This window comes from Sylvia atricapilla, chromosome 7 (genome assembly GCF_009819655.1).
Source record: "Sylvia atricapilla isolate bSylAtr1 chromosome 7, bSylAtr1.pri, whole genome shotgun sequence".
NCBI lineage: Eukaryota > Metazoa > Chordata > Aves > Passeriformes > Sylviidae > Sylvia > Sylvia atricapilla.
Genome location: NC_089146.1, coordinates 17,688,882 through 17,716,241, shown reverse-complemented (window position 1 = coordinate 17,716,241; position 27,360 = coordinate 17,688,882). Strand labels below are relative to the sequence as shown.

At 40.3% G+C, this 27,360-nt stretch overlaps 1 protein-coding gene across 5 annotated transcripts in view; it reads left to right on the top strand.

The window, feature by feature from the left end:
• Positions 1 to 27,360, top strand: part of MAP3K20 (mitogen-activated protein kinase kinase kinase 20) — a 100,532-nt gene that overhangs the window by 60,075 nt on the left and 13,097 nt on the right. For 4 of the 5 annotated variants that reach the window (XR_010743999.1, XM_066322814.1, XM_066322813.1 and 1 more), the window contains exons 11-16: positions 4,316 to 4,451; positions 15,134 to 15,178; positions 16,102 to 16,132; positions 16,252 to 16,391; positions 17,545 to 17,607; positions 18,595 to 18,687. Coding sequence is in view for 4 of the 5 variants with exons in the window: in XM_066322814.1 (XP_066178911.1) it covers positions 4,316 to 4,451; positions 15,134 to 15,178; positions 16,102 to 16,132; positions 16,252 to 16,391; positions 17,545 to 17,607; positions 18,595 to 18,687 (508 nt within the window). In the remaining variant the exon portion in view is untranslated. Of the gene's footprint in view, positions 1 to 4,315; positions 4,452 to 8,663; positions 13,691 to 15,133; positions 15,179 to 16,101; positions 16,133 to 16,251; positions 16,392 to 17,544; positions 17,608 to 18,594; positions 18,688 to 27,360 lie in introns of those variants that run through there. The other variant, XM_066322816.1, reaches the window with a different exon arrangement.

Here is a 27,360-nt window from a genome sequence, read left to right as displayed (position 1 = left end):
CCGGCCCGGCCCGCCTCATCCCAGCCCGGCCCGGCCCGCCTCATCCCATCCCGGCCCGCCTCATCCCATCCCGGCCCGCCTCATCCCATCCCGGCCCGCCTCATCCCATCCCGGCCCATCCCGACCCGGCCTCCTCATCCCGGCTCCTGCGGGCCCCGCCGGGCGCTGTGCCGTCCTGCCCACAGCCCAGTGCTCAGGTGTGGGACTGATGGCGCTCTTTAAACTTTATGGCCAAACTCCAAACTTTATGGCCGCCGCTGTTTATGCAGGCTCTGAGCATCATACTGTGCCTTTGACAGCAGACAGAACAAGGAGGGTTGGAAAAAAGTGCATCGTAGTAAGGGATTTCTTATACACCCCTATATAATAAAAATATTTATTTAAAAGATGAGCAAGTACTCAAGTGCCTTTAGGAAAAGCGAATAACTACATAAACCTTGGCAATACAGCAAAATAAAAGCTGTACTAGGTGACGTTTGGTAACAAACATTGTTTTACTTAATGAGTTTATTTCTTGAAGTGTGACTCAAGTGGCCCAAGTATTTCTCGCAAATTTTGTTTTGATATACCTAAACGTCTCAGATGAGGAATGTCTGAAAAGATGTTAATGACAAGCCATGTAGCAACAAAAAGCTCTTTGGTACTGTCAAGTAATGAAAAAACTTCTTACCATGGAGACTTGTGTTAAAAATAAATGTGGCATTTTTTCTGGAAGAATAAATTACTTGGAGACAAGGAAATAGGAGAGAGAAAATAAAAATTCATGGTGGGACATGATTTGCCTGAAAGCGAAGATGATTTTTGAATTGAGCTGAAATGAAAACACGATGTTCAGAAAGAGCACAGATCATATGAGCACTTGTTTGGAAGCTGGAGGGGTGCTCTCCTATCCAAATTCTTGTAACAGCTTCCTGCCTTGGTGTGAAAGCCATGTCTGTGTGGAAGCTTTCATGAATGTTTAGCCAAATAAACAGAATGTGTGCAAAAATTTTTCCACCTGAAGTAGATGAAAGATGCATAAAGGGATAAACAAAAAGAGACTAAGTTTGTTACTAAAAACAATTGCATAGAAGTTTAATGTGTTTTAACTTCTGTGTTGAAAAATCTTTGCTTTTACTGATTGCTTTTTAGTTTTTTTCCATGTTTTTTTTATCCCATAGTGATTTGCAAAGAGATAGTGGAACCAGCAGTAGGGAAAGAATGAGATGTATTACCACAAAATAGGGAATTTTAATGAAGCCTGGATATCAGAGCCCTGGAGAAGGGTGGGCTTGGGAAAAGCAAAAATTATGCTTGTTCCTTTGAGGGACCTCTGAATTAATGATCCAGATACTGCACTTTCACAAGGACACTGCACTTACTAAAGCAAATCAAAGCTCAGACAAGCTGGATTGCATTTTTCTCCACTCTTAAAAAAAGGCAAGCTGAGGTTCTTTTTGTATAGACATACCAAAATTGTAGCTATAACAGCAAGTAACTGGAGTCTTCAGTATCACTGACTGCCTGGCATGAAAACTGAGAGTGGGCTGAGTCTATACATGACTGCTGGAGTTGATAAAACTAATGATACTTTGACTTATCTATATAATGCAATCTTATTTGCAACATTTTCTGGTCCTGATGTTTATATTAATATCACATTTTGATCTGCTTGCTCTGTATTTGCTTAAAATAGTTCAGTGTCTTCTTTCCCAACTGTTCCACATGTGTTCAGCACATTTTTATGATTCATAAAATAGGGGTACTGCCTTGTGCTTGAGTTGCATAGGTCTGCCCTATGTTCAAATTCGTATTCTGTGATCTTTTTGGAGCCCTTTCTCAAGTCACTTAAATTGCAGTCAGAAAAAATTACTGTAGAAGTAATGATGTTCCAATTCAGTGAGAGATCACATTTGTCTGCATTTAGTCATGTATACTAACTGCATCTCTCCTTCCATCCTCTCCTCACGTGTGGCAGCTTCCATGTCTAAAATAGTTTATTAGTGATACTTATATTAGTGTATTAGTAGCAATTCAAGACATATAAACAAATGCCAGTCATTGTTTCTAATCCGTGAATGTTTATCATTATAGTTTCTAGTAATGCACTATTTGTTCTTCAGTGTCACTGAATGAAATTATTATAGAAAAAACAGTAAACTCACATTGCATGACTACAGAAGCAAACAAATCCACGTCCTACCATGTATAATGTTTCAAGCTCCTTCATTTATGGAGTAGGACTCATTAACTGGGCAATGTACAGTAGCTTTCTCTTTAATTACACAGTTTCATTATGCAGCAGAATTATTTTTTCAGAATGCAACTGTTTTTGCAGACTGACCTTTTATTATAAGAGAAGTTTCTGTCTAATGAAGAGAGATAATTACAGTACAAAATAGACTTTTGACATAGAGAAAACTATTGTTACCAGGACTCCCCTACTGCATAATATTATTTTAAAAGAGAACATAATTTACATATTTAAAAATTATAGAGTTGTGTGTAGGTAGCACCCATGATGAGAGACAAACTGAGAAAAGCAGTGCTTGCAACTGCCCTCAAATTGCTCTGTAGTTTCCACAGTAGATAGGACAGTATGTGTTGCACCTAACAGAAAGGGATATGGGGGTCTGGGGAGGAGTCACTTTCTGACCTTCGGTCCAGTTTGTTCTCATGTTGTCTCTTTATTATGGTGTGTGACCACTTTCTACCCAGCACGAGGATCAGTCTTAATCTATGCATGCCTAAATATGATAGAGAATTTTTCTTGAAATCTGAAGCATTATAATTATGAGAGGTATTTGTTCTGACCACCACATAGAACAGCTCACTCAGCAGGACTAAAGTGTGATAAATGCTTTTGCCCCCAGGTGGCTGATTTCTGCAGTAGAATGAAGCATGGTGGTAAAGTTTGCAGTAGGATTTGCTGGTTATTCTAGCTCTGAATCCTTTCACTGTACTTTGTAAGCATTACTCTCTGACACAGATGTCTTAGCAAAATGAGAAATCTATAAAATTTGGAATATTTCTATTGTTTGATTTGATTAAATAGCCTCTTTGGATATGCTGTTTTCCCAGATTGAGAGGCTGAACTCTTCTAATGGAGAAGAGTTTAATCATTCCATCCAATAGGAGAATTACAGAAATGAGTAATTCTCTTTCTCCACCCCAAGTGGAGTGACAGTAGGACATGTAGAAATGACAGCTAGCTCCGTTAGTCCTTCTACTTTCTTTTTGAAAACATCAGAAGGAACATATGGCTATCTTTGCAGCTCTCTTTAGGATCTCTTGTCTTCTTAGGAGCTCACTTTTTCAAGGAGAAAAGCAAAACTGTCACTGACTCTTCCCACAACTGTCAGGATATAGATGGCAGGCAGTGCACAGTCTCCCAAACAGGCACAGAAATGTTAAATGCAAGTACAACCTCTGGTACTAATTGGAGATTTTTCTTTGGTTACCCCACAAGCAAAATATGTGTCTGAATCTAGTGGCAGAATTGTTGTCCACCTTCTGTCTATTTGTGTAGTGCAAAACTTGTTAAACTCTTTTCCAAGTTTTCCACAGTCTATGTGTTTAAAACACACTGTCCGTCAGAAAGTATGTTAAAGGAAACTACTTTGTTAAGGGAGATACATGCAGTGAAACCAAATAAAGATGGTATCTTCATCTTTCTTAGAGTACTGCCTTCGTTTCCTGCCCTTCCTACTTTTCATGACTTTGCATGTATGGTGAGAAGGGGAGAAAAGTAAATCAAATCCTTTTCACAACTGTTCCAAACTTGAGAAGCTTGTATTTGTAAGCTGGCTCATATCACAGTTTGTATTTTTGCTCTTGTATCTTCACCTAAAGAAACAGGGAGGTAAGTGGGGAAAACATTCCCCCATAAAATGCTTCTGTATATTTTGGGTGTAAGCCCAAATAGTATTTATAGTCACGCTACAAACCCAGACAAATGGGCTTCTTGGACTGCCAGTATTGTGTGGCTAATGCTTGTCCCATTACCAGTTCTTAATGCTGTTTCTTTATGGATCAGATCATTTTTCATGGTGCTGGGGAAAGGAAGGCATTTTCATTAAAAACATGTTTTTATATGGTATTTTACTCTTTTAAATGTTATTTTTCTTTAACTGAAGGTATTATGGCTGTTCTGAAGTATAAACATTACCATTTGTTCCTAAAGCTGTGAAAGACTTTGCATTTGGTAATTAAATGAACTGCTTGAGTTAGTATTGTACTTTTCAGCCTTTCACATTTAATTAACATTCAAGTGGGAATTATGAACAATTTATATCTGTCAGGAAAAGACAAGACGTAACAAATTGTCTCCGTGCAGATGTGAAATTGAGGCAACCTTAGAGAGACTAAAGAAACTGGAGCGTGATCTGAGCTTTAAAGAGCAGGAACTAAAGGAACGGGAGAGACGTTTGAAGATGTGGGAGCAGAAGTTAACTGAACAATCAAATACTCCTGTAAGTAGACAATGATTCAACCTTTCATTTTGTGTCAGAAGTATTTGGTGCTTTGTCTATGTAAATCTCAAGACATACCATGGAAGTAGTGCTCCTGTTTTTAGTTATTCCTTTGGGCCAATTTTATTGCATCACTACAGATAACAATATTTTTTTTTAATTTCACTTAATACATTAGATACCACGTATTACTGATAGTTAATATTGTCACATGGGCATTTTAAGTAGTGCCCCACTTATTTATTTAGAGTTCTCGGCTTTAAAGATTGTTTGCATTCAATAAATTCTTTTTTCATCTAGAAAGTTGTTGACTTTATAGGATGCAAGATTTGGCCTTAAATGTAAGAATCATTTGTATCTTCCAGAAGGCATGTCATGAAACTTACGCAGATTTTTTAAAATTCTTGGGTTTTTTGTTTTTTTTTTTTTTTTTTGAGAAGAAGCAAGTTCCCATTCTGTGAAAAGAGGGTCAAAATTTGAAGTATTAATTTAAGGTTCTGCATAATTACTGTTAACATAACGTTGACTAGCTGGTGGAATTCCCACATTTCTATTAGTAAATTGAACAAAAAAACCTTCCTTGCATTATCTTGAATTTCTTAATGAAATACTTAATGCTCTTCAACCACTGATTGGCAGAGGGAGGACCACAGGGTTTAGTACATGGCGAGACATATTACAACAGAGTTGTTAAAAAATACTCTGATACCTACTTGTTATTAAAGCACTAGCTAAAACAAATACCAAATTGAGATTGCAGTAGCATATGATTTTCCTTATGCTCAATTTTTTCCTACTTATAACCTTGATTCCAGCCAGACCTATTTACATATGACTTGTTTTTAAGGCATAGCCTATTGCTGTTCTTTAAATGAAGTTGTATTTATGTTCCAGCTGCGATCATATAGTAATGAAGTCACAGAGGATAAATGTTTTCCTATGTGCAGATTCTGTATGTTTTCAGTAGATATCTGTATGCCTGCTTTAACACTTGCAAGATTCCAGTAACTGAGCTGTGGGCCATCCTCTATCCTGAGCACAGCTTGAGACACAGCCTTAATGAGCAAACCTTTTCACCAGCAAGGCCCTAGGGTTTTTTATGCTGTACTTGCTTATGACTTGTACTTTTCACTTAGAGCTGGCATTGCTGCAAGAATAAAAGCATTGTGCTAAGGCCTATTGTGCTGAGCATGAACTGTCTTTCTGCATAGCATTAACCCAACTCTCCTGTTGCATTTAAATGCAATTTCTTCTAATAGAGAAATATAGGGTTGTTTTTTTCTATACATCTTAAGTGAACTGTTACACAGAACATATTTTTTTAAAAGCCCTTTTATTAGAAATAGTTTAACATACTGGCAAAAAAAGGGCTTGTTCAAGCAGCATTTTTTTTTCATAGCACTGGTTACACATACAACTATATTGTAAATTCATAGCTGTAAATCATTCACAAAATATCTTTGGGTGCTCTGTTTGCAAGCTGTAATCCTTGGGACTCAAGCATCTGTCTCCCTCCATTAGTTCAGGCAGTGTCTGATCAGCAGCATCAGACTAGAGGGTTGCAACAGGGAGCTGCAGTGCTTGACTTTAAACTACCTTGACTATAAAAGCAGGAGTAAAGATACGGCAAGCAAAGCTGTGACACATCTTAGAGATTCCACTAGGCGTAAACCTGGTTCTTAGCCAGCACCAGGCCTTGTTGTGTCTTAGCTGGTGCTCTTGTCTGCTCTGTTTTCTGCAGTCACCTCTTCACTTGGCTCTGCAGCAAAGACCAGAGGCCAGCAGTGGTGTGCAGGAGTAGAAACTTAAACCAAGTGACAGGAGAACAGTGAAGCTGTCTCTCTGCCACTTGATTCTCCAGTGTTATAGGGCTGGTAGAAGCTTCATCCTTCATGGTAGGTAACTATGAGTGGCAGGCTGCTCCTGCTCCCAGAGCAAAGTATAGCTTCATTCATTTCAGTATGAGGGAAAGATGAGGGCAATATTTAGAAATACTTCTGTGCATTTCTCCCTGCTCTTGTTTTAACCCTATTTCTGCTGAATCTTATACAAGAGACACCTTTGAGTCTGATCTCTGCAAATTCCTTTGTGCAGATCCCCAAGAGCCTCTAGCACAAGAGAATCTGGAACATTTTGATGGAGTAAAACATATCCATAGCTGCAGTGAAATGGGAGACTTGTCTTGAAAGATTGGACTTTATGTGGGTGTGTATGTAGCTAAGATGCACATCTTGTTAAGAGGAAGACAGTGAGCAAGGCATGAAATCCATGTGTCACCTGTGATGCCCTGTACCTGCAGGTGGTCATTTAAGAACCATGGAATTTAGAGAGATTGGTGGATCCCAGCCATTTTCAAGGATCTCTTCTGGTAGTCATCATATGCAGCATGTCACTAAAGGCATGTCCTGTCCCAACAAACTCTTTAAATTGTCCAGATAATGAAATGGCAAAATATGGAGGAAGTAAAGTGATTATAACTTGCAAAATGAGCAATTCACAACTTACCAACTCTTAGACATTAACAGTCGATGACCCAGAAAGGTGTTTTAGTGGAAAGCTGATTTGCTGCTTTGTTGATTTTTGTAGGGAATTTTCCCCACGTGTCAGGGGATGCTCTTCTATGGATCTAAAGTGGCTATAATTACCTGGCAATGAAGCTTGTGTGCTGTGTACTAGGTCTTGTTTTTAAAAGATTCCTTCTTTTAATCAGGAAGAGATTTTGGTGATCCAACTAGCACACTGTTATTGGTGTAACTGGGGTTTTTTGTACAGCCAGATGTACAGAAGCTTAGCTGCAGGTTCTTTCATCACACAGCAATAGGATGCATTTAGGGCATCCCATCATCCCAACTTCTTCGTTTTGTTTCTTAGCTTTACTTAACCACAATGCAAATAGTAAGTCTATGTAAGCAGGGAAAGCTAAGTGGAACAGAAGACAGATACACTGGCTAATTTTCTAGCATTAAAAAAGACAGTAAGTGGTTTTACCAAGAAAGTGGCACTCTAGGAGCAGCCCTGGCTGTGAAGCCTCTTGTGTTACATACCAGGGCATCATCATAATCACCCCTGTAACCTGTTGTGATCAACTGCCATTGACTCTTCAGTCAATTTTCTGATTAGGATAAAAAAGATATGAAACCCCATGAATTTTGGGTAAGTAATTTTACAAATGCTTTGGAAGGAAAGCCTAGTGCAGGTGTTCACACACAGCTCCTTTGCTGTTGTTTTAGTAGTGTCTCAATTTGACACCCCAAGACAAGTGGGTAGTTTAATTCAGGGTGAAACTCCTGAGTTTTTATTTCCTATGAAGCGCAGGCAAACATGTCACAGAGGTTACTAACCTGGCCACTCTGAAGAGACATTAATCATTTACCTCAAGAGAGCATATGTCATTTGTTACTACAAACAGACTGGGTCAGGAGATTGCCATTATCTGTAGGTGAAGATTAGTAGAAATTTAATATGATGTACAACCAATTGACAGATGTCTCTTGGTACCAATAAAGAAAAGAAAAAAAAAAAAAGGAAGGAAAAAAAAAAAGGCAATAAAAAGCAGCAAAGCTGAAGAAGCTGACCAAAACCACCCCTCTTCCCCTGCCTGCTTGTCCCTGGGATGGCTTCTGAAGGTGTGGTGCTAGTGCAGGCTGGAGGCCAGTTCTCCTCTCCTTTGCATTGGTGAGAGACTCGTTTCTGATTGTGGCTGTTGTTGCAAGGTGACCCCTTCTCTCCTCAAAACCAGTCTGCTGCTGCTTTCATTTCTATATATTTAAGGGCTGCTACTTCTGCATCAAATTGTGGAGCTTGTTTGGGTTCTCTGGTCTTAACCTGATTTACTCTTCAGTCCTGAAAGCAACTTGAATTAAGCGACTCCAATTGCCTTGGAACTAGTCCACCTGGTTGGGAAATGTTGTACAGCACCTGTTTTGTGCTGTACAAAATGAAGGATTGGAGAGTTCGAACCTTCTTTTGTCATGAAAGCTCTGTTGCCTGTGGTTCTTGCCATGCCACTCAGTGATTTTGCACTTTGGTTTAAGAACAATGACCCCAGAAGGATACTATCTGTTTCAATGAATTCTTACTTGACCTCCATGTGTAGATTCACTAATCGTATGCTTTCTGTTGATTGCTGACTAATCTGGTGGTGTCTTTTTCCTTGATTTTTAAATTGGTTCTAACTTTCACTTTTGCTCTGTCCTTTCCTCCTTTGAATAGTTTCTCTTACCTCTTGCTGCAAGAATGTCTCAGGAGTCTTACTTTGAATCTAAAACAGAGGAGTCAAACAGTGCAGAGATGTCATGTCAGATCACAGCAACAAGTAACGGGGAGGTAGCTGGCATGAACCAAAGTCTGAAGGCCTTGATGATGACGGGCTTTGGGGATATCTTCTCCCTGAACCAAGCAGGATCTGTCCTGCAATCTGGAATGCAGATAAACATGCAAGCCAAAAAGAATTCTTCCAAAACCACCTCTATGAGAAAAGGAAAGAAAATCAACATGGCTTTGGGTTTCAGTGAATTCGACTGGTCAGATGACGATGATGATGATGATGATTTTGATGACACAGATGATAGCAGCGAATGAAATAAGTTGTAGAATTAACCCTGAAATCATTTTAGCAAAGCAAAACAATAAAGTTTTAGAACAAGAATCCTGTCAGTTTGGTCTGTTTAAATCCTGTAAAAGAACAAAAAAACAAATGACAACAAAAAATATTTACCAGGCTGGGCATATTTGTATGTAGAAAGATATGTTGTTTTTGTTTTGACTGTGCTGACTTATTTCTGCTTTGATTAAATTTGGAACTAAAATTTCCAAACTAATTGAGATTATTATTATTTTATGATTATATCTATAATTCCTAGTGCCTGATTACAGAAACTATGGCTTGATAAATTTAAGATCTGGAAACACTGGGAGAAACTTCAATGACATTAATGCCATTAATGTACTTCAAATTTTTCTTTTGTGTTTTTTTTGTCATTTCCCTTACCCCTTTAATTGTCAATCATATGCATATGCTTCTACTTCCAGATTTGCTATTCTCTAAATCCATTCTTTCTTACTGTTGTACTGAGGGGGGTTTGCTGTGTTTCTAATTTAAAGCCTTTTCAAGGCAGCATTGTGGGAAGTCACAAATAGGTTTCTAGGAAGAGAGAAGCTTGCGGGGGGAAGAGAGGGGTTAGTTAAATATATAGTTTAAAAACTGAATAGCAGCAGAACCCAGATAATCCCTATTAGCAGATGATTTGTATAAATGTTCTTTTTTTTTCCCCCTCACATGTATGTGCATGTGTATATAATCCACTCTAGCAAAGTAAACTGCAATCAGACCTTTGCATCTATTATCAGATATTGTGATCTAGAAGGTAATTTTCAGTTATGTTGATGTGAATCCATGAAGCCTCATTAACTCTGATGGACTTATTCTTGTACCTGAGAGCAAAAATTGGTGTTTGTAAATTTTGATTCTGCTGTATCTGCTAAATGGCACGTGCCATCCTTACCACAGGACAGAGAGAAGCCACTGTGACATTTCAGCTTGGGCCCTACTACTGTGGCTTTTGTGAAATTCTCTGCAGTAGAATCTGGCAGTAATGTTAGGAATCTTTACTAGATTCTGCATAACTGTTTTTCGAAGCTACATTACTTTTAAAGTATTGTTATTGTCACTGCTCTTACAGCTTACCATAAAACTCAGTGTGTAACAATCTGCTGCAATAATTGCCTGCCAGGCACTTATGTTGAGAGCAGTGAGGATGTTTCTCCTGGTGACCCCTTTAGTGGTGATGCAGAAGGAGGGAGGGAAACCAGTGTGAACACAGATGCAGCTTAGAAAGGAAGATGTTGTAAAATATTTGCCAAGGAGGAAGGGCAGCATTTCAAAAGAAAAATGTTACTATGTAGTTCAGCAGTAGTGGGAATAAGCCATCAAAATTCCATTCTCAATTACTCTAAGGGTTTATTTTATAAAACTTCTGGTTTTGAGTGGCTTCTTTAATTATAGGCTTTCCTGTTACACAGCTCTAACCTACATATTATGGTATTTTGTGGATAGCTTAGAGAAAAACGGATACATTAGATAACAGCAGGCCTGAAATCATTACCTGTTCACTCAACAAAACAAAGTTCTTTGAAGGAGTTTTTTCTAGAGAGAAAGAATTGTTTAATCCTTAAGCGTCAGCACTGGTCTGGTCACCTGCAAGGCACAAATGCTATGCTTCAAGCTGGCCTTCTCCATCCACCTTGCACAGGATTACACCCACAGGAGATGGGCAGTTCCTGCAGGATGTCATTTAACCTTCTTCCAAACACTCCCAAAGCTGTTGACTTGAACGTAACCCTCTTGCATCTGGAAGCTTTTCTCATGATGAAATTATCATTTAAATGATGCAGGAAATTTTTGAAGTATCCCAAGGAGAAACTCCTGTGGCTCAGGTGGGGATGGTTTCTTAGGTCTGTCAAAGCATCCCAAGATTTTAGGGAGAAAAAGAGACTTGGAAGGGCAAATAATGAAATGGAAATAAGAACAAATAGCCTTTGCCAGTGTAGATTTGTACTGTTTTTTGAAGTCTATGTCTGCTAACATCCACAGCAATACTATTTTTGTAACTGCCACTTTGCACTTAGCAAAATTTGATGGATTTGTGTAATGTAATATGGGCACTTTAGGTCTTAAGATGTATCATTGTGCATAAATTACTGTACCACATAAGCAGTATAGGGTTGTACAACTGAAAACAAAATTTGGTTTAGTACTTTTTGAATTCAAAAACCCCCAAAAATCTGTTCCTATCATTGATATTTTGCACTTTTTTGGTGTTTGACAATCTTGGAGCACTTCATGCACATTTATGTTTGTGTGGGTTTTAACTGAATTTGTAAATTCACTCCTTTAATCTTTACAGAAATAAAAATAGTTTTAAAGTAGTATGGCACAGGCTTTCATAGTTGCAACATCACATGGTGTAAATCTGTCTTCAAGGTTTTGTGCTTATCCAGGGGTGTAACTTATATCAGCAAATATCATCAGAATGTGGTAAAGTGCTTGTAGTAATTGCTACTATCTACTTGCTTCAGTATTTGTTAATGAAGTAAGATAGATTTTTTTCCCCTTCACCTTTTTTCCCCATGTTGTTTCTAAAAGCACATTAAACTATATCAAGGGAAAATTTAAGCTCTTCTAAAACTTCTCCATGCATTTAAAGTAGCAAAGGTGACCTCTGAACTGTAGATGAGGTGATAACATGACAAACTCTTCTGATGCAGTTGTAAGTATATAGTGTTATACTTAGGGTATTGGCTGTGCTTACTAAAAAAACAGCAGTATTAATTGCGTTTTTACTTTCCTGTGATGAGTTGCACACCAGGTGTCTCCAGTTTACAAGCCAGTTATCATATGTGAGAATCCAGCGGTGTTCTTTCTGCCTCTGAAATGCGTCTCACTAGATAAAGGCTTTGCAAATGGCTCTGGTGGGCAGGTATGGTGGTTGGAGGAGGTCAGACTGTTTCATCTTCCACACCTGATTTTGCTCTGCAGTGTGTCCCAGTCCATCTTCTATCTGTCTCATCACCAGGTTGTACAACTCTCCACAACAGTCCACAGCCACATAGTGTGTCAACTTATGAAAGCATTAACCAAACCCAGAAGGTATTTCTCTGGCTGCTCTGGGCCAAAGCCAGAACAAAACACCAAAAGCCTTCCTGTGCCTTGTGCACCTCTCTGCTCAGGAGGCCCTGCCAGGCCTTTTGGGTTCCCAGTTTCCTCTGTCTTCCATAAAGCCTGAAGGTATTTGCAATAACATAATATCACTTCATTTGGTGGAGGGGGAAGATAAGAACCAGGCCTGAACTTCGTGTTTTTACCAGGCTGCTGTACTGCAAACATTAACATAGGTGGGGAAATGGCCTCAGTGAAGAATGGGGAGGATTGACTTTTGGCTTGCTTAAAGATGCATGGTCAGCTGGGACCAAGACAGGATGTCCAACCTCCTTTCTTTTCCTTCAGCATTGGTGAAAAAAAATGGAAATGTGACTTAATGAAGGAAAACTTTTGATCTAGTCATTTTTGTGACAACGACCCCAATTATTTCTTGGAGCAGCAAGTGCCTTAAGGTACAGTGTGTAGGTGTGCTGCATCGCCAGCCATTGTGTGCTCCCTCACATGGAGCTTGTCCCCTCTGGATGGGAAGGGCTTTCTGGAGGTGAGGTCTGGCGTGGCCTCTTGTCACACAGTCGTGTTCATGGCTTGTCATTTGCTTATCATTCCAGAGGTTTTCTTAGATGTTGATTCCCTTTCCTTCTGGGTTTTAAAGTGTTTATTCTAAGTTTAATATCTGATGCAGTAATGATGGGTATTGCTCTCAGCAGTAGCAATAGATCTGTAGTGTGCGTATAGCTGTTAAGTATTGAGCAGTGTTACTGTGTGTCTTTAGTGCTGTACTTCCTTTATCTGTAATCAGGCAGCTTTTACAGGTTTTTAATAAGATCTCTGACTTGATAGAGGTTTTAACTACAGTCCTCGGTAGAATGTTCAGGTAGGAAAGGTAAATTCATTTAGTAATTTTCACAGCCCTTAAAATGCACTGGTAGGAATCTGGAGGAAAGACCTTTCCCATTTCCCCCAGGCTTCAACTTAGTGTACACTGTAAAATCTGCACAGAGATTTCTGATGTGTGAAGATTTAATTTTAAAACTGTAGAACCAACAACTTTCTTTTAACATTTTATATTGTGTGCTAAATACTCACATGCCTTATAAAGTCAGATATAGTCCACTGCATTTCTTGCTTTTGCACTACTGAAGAAGTTTTGTACTGAATAGTAGGAGTCGATGCTACTTACACTTTAGGTTTGAACTGATGGAATTCGAATAGAAAATATTTTCACAGTGTTAGAAAACTTAATTTTCCCTTCTGAAAAAGCAAAGCTGAGCGCAATGCCTATGCCAAGACTCTTGTGCTGTAAACTGAATATATCATTTGTGTGGAACATGCAATGTTACACTTCTGTGTGGTAAAATCTTGCAGTGTCAGTTATCCTCTTTATTGCACTTGACATACCATGTCTTGTTTTATTCACACTGTGGATTCCATTTTCCAGTGTAAAACCAAAGCAAACAAACAAAAAGAAATGTATTCAATTTCCTCGATTGGTGTCATAAACTTTCTTTTGGTGTGAACTTTTCCCTTGCTTCTCTTTTGTTCCAAACTTCTATTTTGCAATAAACATTTTGACAGTAAATTTTATGCATTTGTGTCACTGTGTAAAATGCTGGTGTTCCAAGAGGTTCCTTATTGTCTGCTGGTTTAATTCACTTTTTTTTATTACTAACTGTGACATTTCTCCTTTATTCTCCCATTGAAAAAAAACCCTAAATAATACAGAACTATTCTGCCACTGGTTATACTTAAACATGAAGAAAGCTGGAAAAACCCACTGTACATCTAAAAATGCATTATTGGACTCCTGCAGTAAATTTTTCAGTTGTACAAATTATTGTACCAGGCTCCTGCTGCAGCAGCAGCAGCCAGTTTGACTATAAGTACCTACAAAAGGCACAATCACTGAGGCTGTTCACAATTGCCACATGCCCTTCCTTGTGCTTAAGTGTTGCCCCAGCAGTCCTTGTGCCCCAGAGCACCCTGCCCAGGCTGTGGGTCGCTGTTAGTGTGCAGTGGGAGGTGCCGGAGGCGGGCCTGCCCAGGGGACATGCTTGGCTTGTGGGTGAGGTCTCTAGGGAACCTGGGGGTGGCAGGGCTCTCTGAAGCAGGTGACAAAGCCATTGGAGGCTCATGAGCTGATTCTCTCATAAATCGCTGTAGTCTACATCAAAAGAGTTTGCAACCACATCATGATACTGAGCTCCTGGGAGACACTGCCTGTCCAAATACACATCTACAAGTAATGCTAACTCTTTAAGCTGGATAAAAATGCCAAGAAGGTGGCCCTTGGGATACCATATACTTGAATGAGTAAAATGGCAATCACTATTACTGTGACATCTTCTCCTCTGTCAGTTTTCAAATCATCCCAGAATTTTGTTTAATGCAGCCATTCCCCCGTGGTTTCCTAGTGCTTCAAGAGCCAACACCATCTTGCATCCAACAAAGTGTAGGAGGAGGCTGGGAAGTGCTGCACTCCCCCAGCCTTACAGGAGTAGTTACAAAGCAGTGGCAGCAACCAAGAGAGACTTGTCTGTACATGGATGAGAAGACAGTCTGCAGTGGCCAGACTCCAAATTCTGTGTGTGCTGCTGTCCAGTTTTCCTTCCTTTTGCAGAAAATATCCATCATTTGGGAGGGAGTCATAATCCCAGCATTATTTTCACTGCAGAAATCATAGCAAAAGCCTTCCTGTAGTGTGAGAACCAAGAGGAGAGGCAGATACAGTCCCTTGCCATCAGATGGTTTACTTTTGCTTCCTAAGTTGTTTTTGTTGGAGATCTGTTGGTAATTTTGTCTGCAGAGAGGGATAGGATCGATTTAACACTGCCAACACGCTGTTGGAGCCAGCCCACAATCAGTGTGAATCCAGTGGTTTAGCAAATCAATACGAGCTGCAGCCTAAGTCCTGCACTTTGCAAGGAAAAAGGAACAGAATAGTATCAGCCACCAGAGTAAAATTTGGGTGGAGGGGAGAAAAATTGTCAGATGGTTTTCTTTTAAATTCGTATCTCTCACACAGTTGCTGCCCTCCTTTGATATTTGTGCTTGGACTGAAGAAGATGTGGTGAGTATTTTGTGTTAATGTGGCCAGAGTCCTAGTGCTGGAACTCTGTAACAAATTACATGTGGGCATGGTGGGAGGGAAGGTGGGATCAGAACAACTGGGTGAGATTTTACTGCTGCTTGTTTGGTGAAACTTGTGTCCCAGAAAGGCTTGAAAATGACCAGGAGTAAATCGAGGTTTTGAGTTACCTTCATAGAACAGCCACATTCTCCAGTGTCCAGAAAATAGTGGGAGCTGGGAACTGACAGCAGCCAGGAGGGCATTCCTGGGTCCTCGTTTAAGGAATGTGGAAGTGTCAATGACCTGACCCTGGATAGAACCAAATGATTTCAAAGGTTTTATCCCACTGTGTGCCACATGGATGGCAATTGACTGAAAAAAAAGTTTAGGGCTTTTTAGGGGGCGTGGAACCTCTCTTTCATATAAAATAATGACATTGAATACTTTATACCTCTTTACTCAGTTAAAAGGCTAAACAAGACACATCAGTGATTTATATCTGACATAGTGATGTGTCAAAATGATTTTACTGTCCTATCAAGCACTCCCTTTGTGTGTTGTGCATCATGGGGTTGTTTGGTTGATATTTACCAAAGGACTGTCTGGAAAGCCAGTGCAAAGACCATGAAAGCCCTGGCTCCTTCACTTCAGCCCTTTTAGCACGTGACATTTCTCAGCTTCTGCTTCGGTCATTTCAGTTCTTCATGACAGCAAACTGAGAAAGATGGCTGCAAAATGGAAGACAGTTTGGAAGAGCTAAATAGAAGTAATCAGTTGCATTGGTGAATCTTGAGTAATTTATCCCAAAGTGAGAAATATTTTTAAATTTTGTTGTAAAAAGGATGATTACTTGTGAACTCCAAATAACTGTAATACAAGATTTTGACAATTTGAACTTCAAGATTGATTCCTCTTTTTTGCAGTTTTTCTGGATGCAACAACTTACTAGAAAAGGTAAAAGCTAATCATATGTCCTTTAATATTCACATTTATGAACTAATATACATTTGTTCATTTTCCCCCCCTCCAATAAAGTGCCATGTGGATTTCTGAATAACCTCTCTTATCTTAAGGTGATACTTCTGGTGAAATGAGTATCTATGCTAGCTTGTTTAAGGAACATCATATCACTGGGAAGCAATTGCTTCTTCTGGAAGAAGAGGATTTAAAAGACATGGGAATTGTTTCCAGAGGACACATCATCCATTTAAAGGTATTATCAGCATATATTGAATGTTGCAGTAGGTTATAGTGTGCATATTACGAAGTCTATGGGGTTTCAGTAGTATTAGCAACAAAAAAAGTTACAAAGCTAAATAGAGAACATACTTGGTATCTAAAATAAACATAATTATAGTTTCATACAGATCTAGAACTCAGAGCAACCTGAGTTGCTCATTTTATGAGGCATGAAAATGTGCTGTGGTCTTTATACTCCTCTGTAGTTCTTAGGTTTCTTGTGAGCTGGATGGCAATACTGCTCCAGATTCACCTAGGAGGGTCATTCTCCCAAAGGAGAAACAGATACAAAAAACAGTTATTTGAATTGAAATCACAGGTTCACAACTTCCACATCTCATTTATAGCATAAAGCATACTTAGACTAACAAAACTCAGTTGGACAACTTTAAAGCTGATTGGCAGACATGTTTCTTTGCTCTTAGAACTTTGCTTTAAGACAGTGTTTTAAATATCTGATGTTTGTAATGAGTTAAAAATCACAGTCTGGAAAATGTGATCACAACAGCAGTAATGGTATTAGTACTGCAGCCACAGGAGAGAGTTCAGTTTTCTGGCAGTCAGCTTTGGAAAAGGGATTCTATAAAAGCAGCATCTATAATTCTGTTGGGTCTCAATCATTTTAGATAACAATTTGCTAGTAAAGAGACACTTGTATTGTAATTGCTAGTCCTGCAAATTTAGCTTTGCAAGTCAAACAGATTTATTCCCCTTTTGCTCATCAGCCATTTTTTCCATGCCCACACACCATTACTGATATATTTAATTTACATTTCCTACAGGGAAAATTATTGAAACTTAATAAAGTCAATAATGTCCAAAATGAAAGATCTCAGCTCCCTGGGTTGATTTGAGCATAAATAAAAACAACAAAAACAAGCTCCTGAACATCTCTTTCTCTGATTAAGTAGATCTGATTCTGAACACAAACCAGGGCCAATCTACCACAACAGTTTCCAGTACAAGTCTATATTTTAAACTCTTCTCACATGCCCTAATGTATCCACAGTGGAAAACAGAGGGCACCTGAGGTTGTGCTGTTTTTCATGCTGGTATTTGCAGGATGAAATACTAAATAACTCCCATCTGGTTTTGTTGATTTTTTCTTTTTTTTTTTTTTTTCCTAGACTGCTATCGAGAAGTTAACCCATGACTACTTAAATCTATTTCATTTTCCACCATTAATTAAGGTAAATCTCACTGTAGATATGTGTTTCTCCTGCTGGTATGAGTATTTCACTGTTCTCATGTCTCAACTTTTCCCCCATTCAGGGGAGGGTAAGGCTGCAGTTCATACAGAGGGTTGTAACAAATGTGGAGAGTCAACAGCAGCAATGGGTCACATCAGAACAAATAATAGGATAATAGAAGTTGTTTTCAAGGAGATTCTACGTTTTTATCATGGTGCTGGTAGAATTAAATTAAACAACAACTGGTTGCAATTTGTTTGCTGTCATTAGTCAGAAACTACTTTGAAGAGCCATTCCTCCAAACTGCTGCCACCAACTGGTCACCACTGAAGAACAGCACAGACTCCTGGCCCAGAAAAAGCCCATCGTTCCCCAATTTACTAACATTATAGGAGAGGAGGATGATTTAGTGTTTTGTCACCCTTATGTTAACCGATTTGTTTTCTGATATCAGTAATAACACCCATGCGAAAGGGGGAGAACCTTGGTGTTGCTAGAGCAGATATGTACCTTATTTAATTCAGTGAGCTAATCAAGGAATTCTAGACCCCAAATCCTGAAGTAGTTTATGAAAAGAAATTATGAAGTCATAAGTTATTGCTCAGCTATAGAGTGAAATCCACTTAAAGCAAATTTGCATATAGCAAAACTCTTTCTCCTGGAGGGAAAAATGAACATCAGAGCATTTCTACCTTGCTGTGCCAGCTGCCATTCCAATGGCAGAGGCTGCCACAATGCTTGCAGGGATACTGCACTGTGCCAGAGCAGCTCAGCCAGGAGCAGAAATTGTGCAGCATCTCCTGGTTGCCATCCACTACCAGCTCTAAACCCATGCAGAAGCCTTTGCCCCTGTTGGAGCATGATGTCTCCTTTCTGCTGCCTGGCAGACTTGTAGCACCTGAAAAGCAAATCCTTTCTGCACCAAAGAGTGTGCTCCTGTCTCCCAGTGGTAGATGTGAATTCTCAACTTTGCCTGTTTTTTGGCAGGATTCTGCAGGTGGGGCTGAAGAAAGCATCGAGAAAGTAGTGAATCTTGAACTTGTTTTTGGTTATCACCTGAAGCCGGGAAATGGTCCAAAGGTAAGCTGGGGGTGCTGGATCAGTTGGCTTGCTTAAGAGTCCCTACCCAGAAGGTCCAGTATCTTTTGGACATGAAAGATAAATTGGCATGAGAATCCTGTTTTTTGGAAAGTGCCTACTGGATGTCAAGGTGGCAAATGGGGCTGCATCAGTGATGAGAAACTATCCCCCAGAACAGCAAGGAAGAAAAGAGTGGCACGGAAAGTTTTGGCTGAAAGCTTTTGTTTCCTTGTGAACAATTTTTTTATTAGTAATTTTTGTAATTTGGGATTTCATTTTGTTCCTTTTATCCCAATGGGTGTGAAATGGTAATCCATTTATTTAAAAAAACACTGACAGTTGAGCAGTGGCATATGCCTGATGCTGGTGGGCAGACTTCCTTTTGTCTCAGCAGGAAGGAGATACTGATCAAGAGGAGTTTGGAAAATGGCTGCAGGCTGGGCAGGATGGGACTGGTCCTGGTGGAGCCCATGTGCCCTCATGGTACTGGGGAAGGAGGGAGGGGTAGTTGCAGCACATTGCACAAAACTGCTGTGCTTCAGCCATTGCCAGTGTGCCACATCCTAATCAAACCTCAGCTCCAAGCTGAGCTGGCTGAAGGATCTCTCGTTACACCCTGTGTAACAGGAGCGTTGATGACTCCAGATGTTCCGGCAAAGGATTTCTACCACATTGTTTTTTCTCAAGAGTGAGGTTTGTCCCATGCTTTTTGTTTGCTTTGTCCAGCTTGCCATGGACTCTGAGTTCAAGGGTTTTAGAATTAATCATCTATGTGGAAATGGTGTGCAAAGCATTTCTGAGCTAGAGTCAGGGGTTATGACAGCAGGATTTGTTTCCTTTTGTATTTCATAAATCTGCATTGTGTGTCCACCCTAAACTTGTGGGAGGCTGACTTTCATCTTGTGTTATCTGGCTGTTTTGCTTTCAGGGCATATTGTTTGCAGAAGTCTCTTGATTTCTGTACTTGGTGGTGCTTGCAGAGAAAGCATTTAGTTTGAACTTAGTAGGAACTTGTACTCATACTGAAATAATTTCATCAATTTGAAAAAGCTTTTTGTCTGAAGATTTCCTTTTTTAGTTTGTTTCTTTTATCCTAAGTACTTCTTTTTCCTATAAAAATCTTCTTTATCACTATGTGAATTACTTAGACTGTCTCAGTGTTCTTGAATGCATGTTGCTTATGCAGCTGTACAGCTGCTTTTTTGTAGGTGTGCATTTTTCTCTCCCATGTGCAACTCTTGAAGGAACTAAAAGTCCACTAAAAAGCTTGTATCTCCCTTCCATTTCCAATATGGGCTGTGAGCCACAGTGCAGGGAGTTGGGCAACCACCCCCAGGAAAGAGCAAGAGAAGGAGCAAATAGACCTCTGAGCACTGGAGAGAAATTCATGTTGTACTAATGCCTCCTTAAATGTGGAGATGAGTAGATGTTCTAGCCATGACAGCAAAGTGTGCAAATGAGACTGTATGCAAAGTCTATGGGACAGAAGCTGAATTGTTCTGAGAGGGCAGAGTTAGTTCAATGGGCCTGTGTAGTGTTCACATAACCTCTGCAGGCTTCTGACAACATTTTTGATTTGCTCCTGCCGTCCATGTGAGCTCCTAATTGGTCCTGTCTGCTGTCTGCTGTTGGGCCCTTTTCTAAGGAAGCCATTCCCCCTGAAGCTGTGGTTGCATGCCAGGCATGCCTTCCCTGTCAGCTGCCCTGCTGCAGCACCTCATGTATTTAGTGATGCCATTCCAGCGAATGCAGAGTTTGTCACCTGAATATGTCTGGGCTGGAAACATCCGTCTGAGATCTGTACATTAACTTGTACCTGCCTTTAAAGATGTTGCAGCAGAGCCAGTTTGAAAAAGTCAACTGGAAGGAACAGATTGTCTGAGGTTTTGGGCAGGATGCTAGGCCAACATGGGCAGGTAACTTGCATTAAACATAAAATTAACAAAGACTAGTGTGGCACATACTGTATAGGAAATTTGGCTAGCTTGCTTCGTTGAAAACCCCTGCATACAATCTTCTGGCTCCCCTAGAGGCTGCTTTTGAGCCAGCTACTGCTGCCATCTAGATTTGTTCCAAAATGAACTGGGAAAAGGGTGAGAACCAGGATTGAAGGGTTTAAACTTCTTTTATTGTCGCATTTTTGTAAAAGAATGGTGCATGCTCCCGTAAAACTGGGTCAGCAGAAGCACTTGGGATCATACCTTCCACCATCTTTATAGCTAAAAAGCTGGCCTACATCTGTTTAAAAATAAATTTCTCAAAGGAACTTTACCCTAATCAGTCCTTATAACCAGCTGCCTAGCTAAGAAGCATTTCTCCTGTTTTAATCATGAGGGAAAAGAGGCAATAAGCTCAAATCTGGGTTACGCATTTACAGTGTGTGTTCCCTGGTGATGTGTTGGCTGCTAGATTTGTGTACAGCAAGGGAGGTTATTAGGCTCAGCTGGGAGGTGGTGCAGCGCAGCAAGAAGTGCTCTGTAAGGAGAACAGGTCATGCTGGGAGGTTTTACACCAGGCTGGCTCTGTGCTGGTCTTCTGGGTCGAGTTCCCTTTAGTTATTGTAGTGCATCTTCTGGTGTAGTTGCACCTGGAAGCAAGCCCACCCATGTCCCTGGAGGTGGCTATGGCCAAGCATGGCACAGGATGGACATGGAGGACAAAATCCTCCTGGTCCAAACTGAAGCTGTAGAGTGAGTGCAGCCATGGAGTGCATCATGAGCAATACCACCAGATACAAAAGGGCTGGAGAAGCTGGTCCACGACCCAGAAACCATTTCAGAGGTGCTGGTTAATTCAGATGTGTTTGCCTGCTAAGAGCACGGCACCACCTGGGGTTGAAGATGGTTCCTCAGGGCACAGGTGTCCTCTCCTGGGCACTGCCACGCCCCATCAGCACAGCCAGCACACCTTTCTTCATCAGCAGGCAGAAACTTAAAGGCCTTAGGAATGGCAGTGCCTTTTAGTGAGGATCCTGCTGGATATGCTTCAAGACAGCATTTGAATGTTCAGCCTTTTCTGTATGCTGAATGAAGCACTGACTTCCCAGTAAACAGCTTTACCAGCCCCATATTTTTTATCTAATTTAAACTGCATCTTGTAGTGGGATTATGTTGGTTTCCACCAGCTGACAGATGCAGTCATTTCATTACAGTTTCCTTCCTTTTTTAGCTGCATCTTTGGAGGCAATAAAAGCTCAGCTGACCTTTGTGCTCTCTGAATGCATCAGGAGTGAGCACTGCAAAGCTAACCTGGTTTTTAGAGGTTTCTTTTCCAACTCTTGTAGTTCAAGTTATGTGGTTACTTCCAGTCACTGCCTTTTCATGACCTTTCTGTACACAATTCCCAATGAGCTGAATGGTGATAGATTTAGACTTTTCTTTTCCCCACAAATTAAAAAAAAACAGGCAGGGGACCACCAATTAAGTCCAAGATGGAGGGTAAAACAACAAACCCTGGCAGTCATTGCTTGAGCTGATTTGCAGGACTGCAGGGAGAATTTTCAATGGTTTTCTCATCCTAGATGGCTCATTAAAATTTCCCAATCAGGGAAAGGTGCCTGAGCTGTGTTGGTTCGACACTGATGAATCACCAAACCCCTTGAGAAAGATGCCTTACAGTCTTTTTCCTTCTATTGATGCATTCTTTCGTTTTGGTCCTCAAAAGGGCAGATTTCACTATGCCATTGAATATTTTCATTTTTTACTGAGAGTGGCACAATTTGACCTATATCCAAACACAAAGCCTTGAAGTTGTCTCACATTTTGCCTTATTTTTCCCCACTTACCTCTTCCTCCATCTGCCAAGGTAAGGAGCAGAGCCTCTTCAAAACCAACAGCTAAGTGTGTGAACTCTTTTCTAGTCTTGGATATCCGAACTGAGATATATTTTAATGCTATTATTTAAATGTGTAGTGGCAATGGTAATATACTATTAAGGCTACTTTAAAGCAACATTGTGACCAACTCTTCATGTGGAAAAGCCCAGGCTGGCAAAACACAGTTTCTACAAGAAAGAACAGTACTGAAATAGTTGTAACTGGAATGTGGTTTCACAACTGCTTGAGACCATTTCTGCTGCTTGTTCCTCTCCATCTTCCCACTGTATCAATGCTCATAAATTCTTTCTTTACTTTCTTAAAAAAAAAAAAGCAAGAGCCAAAGTATAAAATATGACATTTCAGTTCTACAGTTTAACAGTCATTTTTATTCTCCATGCTCTGTAGGTATTTTAACCCACTTCAGTAAGTAAAAATGTAGGTGGAATTTGTTTTATCTGACCCTTCCTTTGCAAAATAATCACAGGTACCTTGACTTTCCACTATGGGGTTATTTATCCTTATCTCAAAACCTCATCTTCTAAATCTTCCCTCTTTAATTCCATGTCAAAGCACAATTCTTTCATTACTAAAGACTAATAGTTAATGCAAGAATCAGAGTAACTGTTTGTGCGATTACCTAAGCTGTAAAATAAAACCACAACCACATTAAAATATTGCCACCACCATTAAGAACAGAATAATATAGTCTGCCAAGAAGGTGGATCAGTGCAGATGATCTGAGCTCCTGGGTATTTTCTTCCAGACTCTTTTCAGGACCATGTATTGTTTTTGCATGAGGTGAAGCTGGTATAACTCCATCATCTCCACTGAGATTTCTCCAGCTGTAGCATCCATGTGTAACTGAAGTTGAACTCAAGCTAAGACCTTTAAGAATCCTTGTGTAGGCAGTGCTAGACTAGGGATTCCTGTTAGAAATTATTCCATAGCCCTGAAGAGACATAGACTTTTAAGGTAGGTATTTTGTCCACTTAACTTTCTAGACTTTTTAATCTAAATCTAAAGGTTTATTTTTATACTTTGGCCAGTGAATTAACTTGCTGCCTTCCACACATTATGTCTCATGTACCACCTCGGTCACAGATATGTCTGTAGAAGCACAGACAGGTTCCCAGTGATCTGTAGGCTTGGCATGTGCTATACAGACAGAAGCCTGGGAGAGGAGCCTTTGTTCCCAGCAGAACAGTGGCCCTGCCATGCCTTTCCTGAGCTCCTGGACACCCTTTTTCCATCAGCCGATGTCCTGCAGAGCTGCAAGTCCCAAAGTGTGAGCAGTCACTCCTTGACCTGCAGTGGGGACATGGTGTCCACAAGGCTTCAGCACGATTTCCCCACAAGTGGTCCACAGGAAATGCCACTGAAGGACAGAACAGGAGGGCACCATGCAGCCCTCAGGGAAGGGACTCGTTTTTCATGCTTCCACCTTTACCATCCCACTGTCGCAAGCAGGCTGCTCGTGTGGATGATGCCTAAGACTGCAACATGCTCGTTTGCTTCTGATCACATGGCAAGAGAGATTTTGGTAAATGCTGGGGTATCACTGAGGTCTTGCCTTGCCGGCTGCAAGCCCCTGTTCTGGGGCACACATAGCAGTGCCTGGTATTTACCATCATGTGCCACTCTGTTGTGCACGGAGCTCCACGGTGCTGGATGTGAGAGAAGAGCGCTGTCAGGGGACAGATATTTTTAGTACTGCTGGCTGGTCTGTGTAGGTGTTAAGGGGCCTTGTGCTTCTCCAGGCAAAGCTGCAGCCAGTCAGAGCCTGTTGCCTTGCAGAGGAGTAAGGGCTCCGGCTCAGAGGAGGCACCCAGGCAGCTGATAACATAAATATATCTTCTGCTTGCTTTGTTTCTGTACATTTTAAGACCATCTCTCTTGCAAGGCCTCCCCTCCGCCCCTCTTTTTTTCTGCCTGCACAGCTGAAACAAAACCAGCGGTGGAGCCACCTTCTCTTGCTGGAGCCTGGCTGGCAGCAGCCTGCCCTGACCTGAGACACCAGCCATTGTTAAGGGTATAACACATTTACATATTTTGCAATAAAACATCAGTTATTTGCATTACTGTGTCAAGTTTTATTTGATTCTTTCACCTAAAAATGACTCATTTTCCTTTCTTGTATTTTAAAAACCAACTACTCTAAGCTTGTTTGAGAATAATCAAAAATTGCCCATTTAGCTAGAAGTCATTTTCTTTTCAAAAGGCAAATGTTATTTAATCTTTCAGCTGTTCATTGTGCCATCATAAATACTTTCTTTTCAGCACAGTTGTGGGGACTGAAATGAGCCCACTAATTGCCTCCCATTTCGACTGACATGTGGTGGTTTAGTGGAAAGAGAACACAGCGGGGAGAAGGAAATAGGAGGCTGAGAAAATGAGAGCTAATTATTTTCACTGCCTCATGTCAGGCTCTGTGTCAGCCTTGTTTTTACAAACTGGAAGGTTTAGCACTAAATAAAACAAACTGGCGTCATGTTTTTATATACTGGCAGTGTCATGGAAGCAGCTGCACATCTCAAAGACAATATAATGCCTGCATTCGCATGGACACCATCTGACAGCCACTGTGAGCCACTGCTAATGAGGATATCACAGTGGTGCCAAGTGAAAGGTGCTGAATTATGTATGATTCTTCATCAGTGCAGCAATAGTCCTGTACATCATTATGAGACATTGTTTTGCTGAAGAGATTAAAACATTCTTAGTTCCAGACCCTGCAACCTATACATGCTACAAGAGGTTATTAATGGAATTTTTAGGGAGAGTTTCTTGTGGATTTCTTTTTGGTTAAAAATATCTCATGGGACAAAGCTGTGGTGGGTCATGACACTATACATATAAAGAAGAGAAGCAAATTAACCATAATTGTGTTATCTTCCTTTAAATCCAGTATAATAAAATATAGTGTAGCAGGGTGATACATAATGATAAATAACCCAAGTGCTGTCACTAGATGTTCAACTCTAATGCCTTTAAAACAGCAGGTTTCAGCAGCTGAGATAGATAATAGCTAAGAATGTAAAGGAGCTTCTGGGGACCTAAATCATCAACAAGCTACTACTTTTAGTATCAGCATGGCCAACATCTTTTTCTTATTTGTTTCATCTTGCGCTACATCTTAGTTTTCTTCTAATATCAAGTTATCTGCTACAATGCCATTTCCATTTTTATTTAGATCTCTAAAAAACCAAAAAAGTTTATTGCAACGACTGATTTTAAAATGAATCCTTGATTTGGGCCCCCTTGAAAAATGAAGTGCCTCCCTAGCAAACGTTTTAAGCTGTTGTTGCAGGATATGTGTTTGCTGTTTAGAGCCTGTGCCTGATCTTTTTCATTTCCCTTTCAGGGTTTTTTTTGCAGACATAAACGCAGATGGGGTTAAAGGAGTATTGTCACCACAGTAAGCTGGAGACTTAATTTTTAAAGTGTTGTTACTTTCTCTTTCAAAGCCGAGAAGAAGCAGCTCAAATACATGTGTGATTTGCTTTCCTACAATAATTTTCAGAGGTTGTTGATTTATTGGCTTTGTCAAAGTGTTATTTGGAAATGTTTTTGCACAAAGTTTTGCAGGTTGTGCATTTCAGTTTTGAAACTAGATAATTTTTTAAAACAAAAAGCTGGATTTTTTTATTTAGATCAAAATCAAGCAGGTAGGTTTTGGGAGGTATTTTAATGCTTGAATTAAAGATGTCCAGGGAAGTCTTTTTGAAGGACTTGTGCAAGCATATCTATCAACCAGACACTTTGAACAAGCCATTTCCAAATTATTTTCTCACATATGCCTGGCATTAAATGTAGTTTCGATCTAAGAAGTCATATGGCTACAATTCATCAAAGAATTGAAATTCATATGCTTGGTTTTTCTAGCCAAATTTTTGTTTAAATTCATGAGTGTGTCCAGTTGTAAGAACCTGGAACTCCATTGGAAAACAGGGAAATATGCTCCTTTCTGCAGCACACAAATCTTGCGTTATTTATTGTGTGGTTGAACAAAAGAGTTACTAGGTTTGTAAGTCAAGTAACCACCTACTTATCTGAGATATTTGCTAAGTGCCTTGGTTCTAAAGTCATCCACCTATTTCCTTCCTTCCTTCCTTTCTTCCTTCCTTCCACTTTTTTTGATATCTTTTCTTTCTTTCTCCCAAGATCTCCTTCCATTTCTTGCCTCTTGTTCTCCTTATCTGTTCCTTCTCTCTCTCTCTCTCTCTCTCTCTCTCTCATTCTCTCTTTCCCATTTCCAGTAATGATTTTCTAATAACACAAGATGAAAACCTTTCCAAATAAAATCAGACATGTATTTTTGAGGGACCAGAGTGAGTATCATAGTATGAATGACATCTTGCCCTCTTGGTATCGGTACACCGTGGCTGGAGAGGGCTCCAAAGAGGACCAAAGGTTTGGGGACTGGATTTGAGAGACAGGAGAGTGTGTATTTCTCTGAAGGTGCAGTTCAGAGCTGAGGAAGGCAGTGTTTGTGCAAGCCTCAGGCATCCACCCCTACGTGAGGCAATTTGATCCATGATCGCATGGAGGGGGATCCTGCCTGTGCAGTGGATCTGGCAAGAGGACAGGCAGTGGCAGTGCCCACCCCCTGCCAGACCCTGCATGTACACAGCTTTTCTCTAGAGGTGGTTGGTTGATTTATTTTGTTTATTAAAATGAGATCATATTTGTCAGATCTAGTCTGCAGGGAAATGTGAGTGAACCGCACAAAATCCTGAGTCAGGAGGGCGCGGGAGGCCTGGCGCAAGGTGCAGCTCTAGCTCTCAAGTGCTTGGCACTGGTATTACTCAGAGATGGCAGGAAATGTGCTGAACTAACTGGAGGATAGTACTTTATGT